Source organism: Stereum hirsutum (assembly GCF_000264905.1).
Source record: "Stereum hirsutum FP-91666 SS1 unplaced genomic scaffold STEHIscaffold_1, whole genome shotgun sequence".
Classification (NCBI taxonomy): Eukaryota; Fungi; Basidiomycota; class Agaricomycetes; order Russulales; family Stereaceae; genus Stereum; species Stereum hirsutum.
The window spans coordinates 310,526-317,038 of NW_006763131.1; the positions used below are offsets into that span (position 1 = coordinate 310,526).

A 6,513-nucleotide genomic window follows, 5' to 3' on the forward strand; every position below is an offset into this window, starting at 1 on the left:
TCATCCCTCGTCGCTCATCGCTCATCTCACACCCTCGCATCCTCTTCATCTTTCTTACTCACATTACCCACTATGTTCACTACAACATCTATCGCACTGCTCTCCGTTCTCTTCTTCGCTGCATCAAGCGTCCTCTCCATGCCCACCTCCTCCAATGTCACGCTCTCCACCCGTGACGCAGGACAGACAGTTCACTGTGGCACCACTTCCGACGCTACTTTATCCGACTGCCAGGCACTCGTCGATCTCGACACCTGGAATGCCGCTTATGCTGGAACATCGAACACTTGCCAGTAAGTGTCCTATCTCCTCTCGCTGGTACATCGAGTCGACTGGCTGACGGAAAGTCCCTCTGTACAGCTACACCAACATCCCCTTTGCAGAGTATAACCAAGTCGCATACAACGTCGCTTGCCACGGAAACTGTCAGTCGCTGTATCCTCTTCTGTTTTCAGCAATGGCACTAAATTGTATACTCCCTGTCAAAGGCTGCGCTTACTACGCCGCCGGACCACGTACCACCGTCAGCGTCGACTCCACCACCATCCGTGAGCGTGCAGCCAGCCTCCTCGGATGTGGCGACAGCAGCTCGAACAAGATCAACGGGCTTGAGGTCTCAGACGGTGATGGGTCTGGTGTATGCTTGAGCAGCGGAAGCGGATGTGGAGATTGCTTCGACGGTGAGTTTCATGCTCGAAGTCTTCATCACGAAAATGATGTCTAACAGGCTTCTCTGCAGATGCCGATTTTACTTCTGGTTCATAGGCGTCTCGAACACGGCTACACAACATACGATACGAACTACCATGCTGATTTTCATGACATCCTTCACATACTATCATCTCACCTATTTATTGATGTAATATCTCTAACCTACATATGGGCTTCCTTCTCGAGAAAAATGTAGTCATTTCCCGATGTCGATTCCACGAGATTCCATGACTCTGAGGCTTCGTCTCGGGCCACAGTAGCCAGACAATTGGTTCCGGAAACACCCGATCTCCCATTTCTGTGGCCAAACTGTGGCTGCTGGCGCTGTTGTTCTTTCCGCGCACAACCATCCTCGACGAAGATCGCCGGCGCCCTGGAGCAGACTCGGTCCACAACGCTCTAACATAACTGTCAAAAGACGAAGCTTATATGACGGCGTTGATACGCTTTGTCGCGATGGTCGCTATCGCTGAGGTAGCTCTGTTGGCCCGCTCTCTAAATGAGGGTCAGTCTCGACTGCGCACCAGGTTCTATTTTGACCTCCTTCATGCACGTCTCTCGGTCTTATTACGAGGTAAAGTTGCTCTATGGTTGTTCTGACCTCCTTCGAGCAGGCCAACGGTCACGTTGTCGTCATTGTGAGCTTCACATCTGGTCATCGAACTCTCATGGGTACACTGGAGCTCTGTTGAACGCCGAATCTCGGAGGGACGATTCTTCTTGTTATGGTCATTCTCGAATCTGCTTGAAGTTGACACGGCAATGGGTCATGACAAGAAGTCAGCGTAAATAGTTCGACGCGATCAGCTGATGCTCACCTGTTCATCGGAAACCTCATGAAACGAAGCGGCTGCAGAGGGCCAGTGTCTTATAAACGACGTCAACGCGAAGAACTTGGTTTCGTGAAGCTACTCGTTCGTTTTCACGCACCATGCGTTCTTTCGACATTTTCGCTGACATCGGACTACTTGTCGGTTTTCTCGTTCTTGCCGGCTCCTGTGCCGCGTTTGACGGCAATAGTACTTGCGCATCTCTTGCGGATTCACTGCAGCTCGAAAACACCACTATCATCTCCATCACCCACGTTTCTGCAAATACAACAGTAGCAACAGCTGGCTCTTGCCAGTCCACTGCCCAAGTCTCCTCCGATCTGTGCCGTGTCTTCGCTCAAGTGAACACTACTTCGTCCTCAGCTGTCAAGTTCGAGATGTGGCTCCCGGATGAATGGTTCGGTCGCTTCATCACGGTTGGCAATGGTGGACTAGGCGGATGTATGTACTTTTCATGCTTCCCATCCCGTGCAGTTTGCTGACTCTAACAAATCTTAGGCATCGACTACAGTAACCTCGACTACACTAGCTCATTCCATTTTGCTGCAATTGGCTCTGATAACGGTCACGACGGCGACACATGCGTCTTTTTCCTCGACCATCCCGAGGTCATCAACGACCTTGCCTTCCGCGCCATCCATGTCTCAGCCGAGCGAGGCAAAGACATCGTCCAACAATACTATAACACCACCCCTGCAAAATCGTACTATCTCGGTTGCTCCACCGGTGGTCGACAAGGCATGAAATCTGCACTCATGTTCCCCGACGACTTCGACGGTATCATGGCAGGTTCTCCGGCTTCCGACTTCAATCATCTGCTCGGGTGGAGTGGGCTACTCAGTAGAGCTATCGGCGCTCCCGGAACCTCGAGTCCCAGTTTCATACCCGACTCTCTCTTCCCTTCAGTCTCAGCGGCCATCCTACAGCAGTGCGACCTTTTGGATGGGGTGAAGGATGGGATCATAACCGAGCCGGACGACTGCTTCTTCGATCCGAGTGTGCTGTTGTGTGGAACGAGTACTGCGGGTAATGATACGAACTCGTGTCTGACGGCCGACCAGATCGAGGCGCTGAATAAGATATATTCACCTGTCGTTTCGTCGGAAGGCGTGGTCTTATTCCCGCGCCTTGACCCGCTGGCGGAGAATCAGACATCGCGTGAGCTCTTTTTCAACGGGTCGATGTTTCAGTTCACCGACGTGCGTTCTTACTACTCCCTCCATCTTGCACTGATGATACTATGGTCTAATACTTAAACACATAGGGCTGGTGGCCTAATGCTATCGTCAATAACACCAACTTTAGCTTCGCGGACTTCGGAGTCAAGGACCTCGTATTCGCAGACACTATCAATCCAGGCGGTATTGCCACCTTTGACGGCAACTTCTCCGAGTATCGTGCGCTTGGCGGTAAGATCGTAACCTACCATGGACGATTCGACGGCGTACGTGTCCCATCATAATGCATTCTCAGCTCGTCTCACTAACGCCATTCCGCTTCCTTGATCTCGCTCTCTACGTATGTACAGCTCATCGCCTCAGGCCAATCCAAACGTCTCCGTAACCTCATCTCCAGCACCCTCACACCTTCCAACCTCGACGATTTCTATCGCCTCTTCCTCGTCCCTGGTATGGAACACTGCACAGGCGGACCGGGGGCTTTTAATTTCGGACAAGATGGGACCTCGCTGGCCGTCGCGAGGAACGATTCAGCTCATAATGGGCTGTTGGCGTTGGTGGAATGGGTAGAAGGAGATGTGGCACCGGGGAGTATATTCGGAACTGCGGCAGACGGATCGGTGAGAGAGCATTGTAGGTTCCCGGCGTTCAAGAGTCGATTCAATGGGACGGATTTCGAGTGTGTGGAAGTGGCGTAAGAGGTAATAAGTCGCGTTCGATCGAGACTTCTGCACTGGAGGCTTATAGCGTTAATGCTGAGTATCAAACCTGTTCAGTTCGTTCTACATAAGTTCGCCCATAGCTCATCAACCTCATAAATTGAAGAAAAATATATGTTGCCTGTAAAAAAGAGTGTCTAATTCACAATAATAATTCGTACAAAGGTTGCAGCTCGTGCCATATTTATCTCAGCGCGTAGCTCTCGTTGGGTAGAATATCTCTTTAAAATATAGATCCCTCGAGCACGCTCTGTTACAATATACATGGCATTTAACACTCTTTTACAGGAAAGAGCCCAGACTCCCAACATATTCTTTTTACTCGGTAGCTAGGGAGACAGTCCAGGGCTTCGTGGTACGCTTCAATGGCCTTCTGCCGCTGGTGAATGTACAAGATGTCAGACGGTTTTTCGACGCGAGACGAGAGGTACACACTAGACCGATTCTCAAATATAAACGGCATATCGCCAGCCCCATGTCGTGCTTGGTGATTTTGATGTGCTCAGTGGAATCGTAGTAGTTGTACGCAGTCCAGAGAAAACACATGCTTGAGTAATGGTCTTCAACAGGGCCGGGCATGGTACCAAGAGCGAATAAGATGTCAACGATGGTAACATTCTGACCCAATGTCGCACCAAGCTCTAGAGAAGATGATTATGTCAACTGATTGAACTTGGTGACGGTACGGTGTAGTAGATGACCACTAACTTGGATGATATGTATAGATGAAGTCCAGCGCCATGCTCTTCCAGAGGGCTTTGCATTCAGACTGTGTAGTGTTTACTACCATCCATATCCATGCGACAAGTGCACGGTAACGTTTTCTTCCGGTCTTTCGGAGGATCATAAGTTACTTAATGGGTAGTATAATGGCATATTTGAGAAGACTTACTGCTGCTTCTAACGCTTTGAATTGCCGGATTAAGCCCCATAGACCCACCGCCATACCAGAGCACAGGATTTCAATGCTCAGCCAGCTTAGCTCTTGCGTGGGCAGGGGTTTCTCAAGACGCTGTCGAAGAAAAAGGTGACAGCACTTACTCATTGTCGCTACCAATGTATCTCTAGGCAAAAGCTTCCCATACTACGACATGCGGTTCAACTTAGGTTCATCGCATGCTCAGTGAAATACTAGCTACTCACATGCTCGTAGAGCGGACTAACACAGGTCCTTCGGAACTGCTCCCGAATTTCGACGACGTCCGGATCGTCTTCGGCATCGTCGCATGGGAGGTATACGACCTCATGTTGGCCGATTGAGAAAGAGTTCTCTATGCGATTGAAGGTATGGCCGATGTGCTCAAGATCTACAGCGTTCAGGATTTAAACACGGTTGAGAGCAGCTGATGTGTAAAGGAATTATCCCACAAGCTCGCAATGTGAAAGAACTACTTTGAGAAAAGGATTGGACGCTCTGGCTAATCCAATTGGTCCTGTGGCAGGAGGAACTATTGTGGAAACAAATAAGCAGTTGAACTGAGGCGGAGAAAGTAGATGAGAAATTTGCTGACCATACGTAAAGCTTTTCTTCAGCGCCGACGGAATTCGAGCAATCACCACAAAGGAGACATATTGGGCCATCCAAACGGGGAACAATTGCAAGCATAAACAATCGCCTCCCAGGTACAATGTCGTGCGTCCAACTAGAAAATGTACTTCCGGCCTCCAACTCTACAAACAGTCCACAGTGTCTTGTTATATAGTTTATTCTTGGCCGATCTCGGAAGTAACACTCCAGAAACCCGTCAAATCGCTGACGATGTCATATCAGTAACACGTCTTCAACATGGAGGGATATATACCCACGCTCCGAGTTTCGCAGAGCTCGTAAGGAACAAGGATATTTCTTCCTAAGAAGTCGGTAAAACGGACAGGTCTTTGGTCGGCGAAAGCATAGCCTAAGAGTTCGGGTATATTTCTATCCATGACTCGGCACACCTCGACCATTGCGGTGCCCATGCTACCAAGAGCTCGACTGGATCCAATCGGTAAAGAATCAGCCGAAGATAGTAGCAAAGGGAGAGAAAGAAGAATACCTGTTGGAAATGGATATCAAGGTATTGATACGTGCGATTCGCTCAGTCAGTTCACTCCGCATATACGCTATATCGCCACTCGTAAACAGCCCCCAGCCAATCTTCCGCCACGAATCCCGCATCCGACTTGCCGAGCCGCCTTTTCGCAGGCTGTTCTGATATCCATGTATCCGCTTTTGAACACTCTGCAGCTGTGAATGGCATCCATCGAGTTCCTTGCGAAGACAGCGCGCCGTATGAGCAGAAAGCGGAGGGTGTCCACTGTTATGATCAAAGATAGTGTCGTGAACAGAACGCAGAACGTCGGAAAACGCGCGTAGCTGGGAGATGAGGTTTTGATACTCAGAAGATGCGCCCCTGCTTTCACTCAGAGCGGCGATGATGCCCTGCAGAAGTTGTGCTATAGTGACGATGTCACCGAATGAGCCAAAGGTGAAGCCGATGAGAGACATCATCAGTTGTGCGCAGGGGAGGTCAAGAGAGATGGAAATCGATCAATAGCTCAGCTGGTGCGCCCCTTTTAAGCAGGTGGAGAAGCCTAGGACATACACATCTGCAAACAACAAGCTATGAGAAGCTGTGCGTGAGATGCGTTCGATACTATATAGCAAGCGCGGACGTACCACTATCATGAGAGCAACCGTATAACTGGGATCACGTGAGCATGGGATATCCCGCGGGATAATGGTGGCCATAAGGCACCGCGCCAAGGATGCCCGCCCATATGGCTTATCCCCCTCTCCCTCCCCCCTCTCCATCTCACTTGCTTGCACGTCTTTTGCTCCTTGCTTCCTCGTCTGTTGATTGTGCATCGTCTCTGGCGACTCGCTGTGTGCGCTCCATAAACACTCCGTCTCTGTGACCCGCCATCCCTTGTCCCGCCAACGTAGGGCCCGATACGATATCTCTGCCCGTAGATCTTGGCACATCTCATCAGCCATCCGCCGATCTCTGGTCGGAACCCATATGTCACCCCACGATCGTTGCTCCGATGCGATATCGCATACACCCTTCCGAAGGCATATCGCTGGGCGCTCCG

The 6,513-nt window shown here is 50.4% G+C and overlaps 3 protein-coding genes across 3 annotated transcripts; 2 read left to right on the forward strand and 1 right to left on the reverse strand.

The window, feature by feature from the left end:
- Positions 1-72: 72 nt before the first annotated feature.
- STEHIDRAFT_151149 (uncharacterized protein) lies at positions 73-765 on the forward strand (the record flags this gene model as incomplete). The annotated part of the gene is made up of 4 exons (XM_007298379.1): positions 73-293; positions 361-425; positions 489-680; positions 740-765. The coding sequence occupies 4 exons, from the start codon at positions 73-75 to the stop codon at positions 763-765; spliced, it is 504 nt and encodes a 167-aa protein (XP_007298441.1).
- An 877-nt stretch (positions 766-1,642) lies between these two features.
- Positions 1,643-3,417, forward strand: STEHIDRAFT_151150 (tannase and feruloyl esterase; the record flags this gene model as incomplete). Its single annotated transcript, XM_007298380.1, has 4 exons — positions 1,643-1,982; positions 2,040-2,740; positions 2,806-2,985; positions 3,070-3,417. The coding sequence occupies 4 exons, from the start codon at positions 1,643-1,645 to the stop codon at positions 3,415-3,417; spliced, it is 1,569 nt and encodes a 522-aa protein (XP_007298442.1).
- Positions 3,418-3,709: 292 nt separating this feature from the next.
- Positions 3,710-5,926, reverse strand: STEHIDRAFT_135963 (uncharacterized protein; the record flags this gene model as incomplete). Its single annotated transcript, XM_007298381.1, has 10 exons — positions 3,710-3,817; positions 3,874-4,079; positions 4,147-4,270; positions 4,331-4,422; positions 4,480-4,522; positions 4,582-4,745; positions 4,807-4,886; positions 4,950-5,191; positions 5,245-5,413; positions 5,475-5,926. The coding sequence occupies 10 exons, from the start codon at positions 5,924-5,926 to the stop codon at positions 3,710-3,712; spliced, it is 1,680 nt and encodes a 559-aa protein (XP_007298443.1).
- Positions 5,927-6,513: the final 587 nt, after the last annotated feature.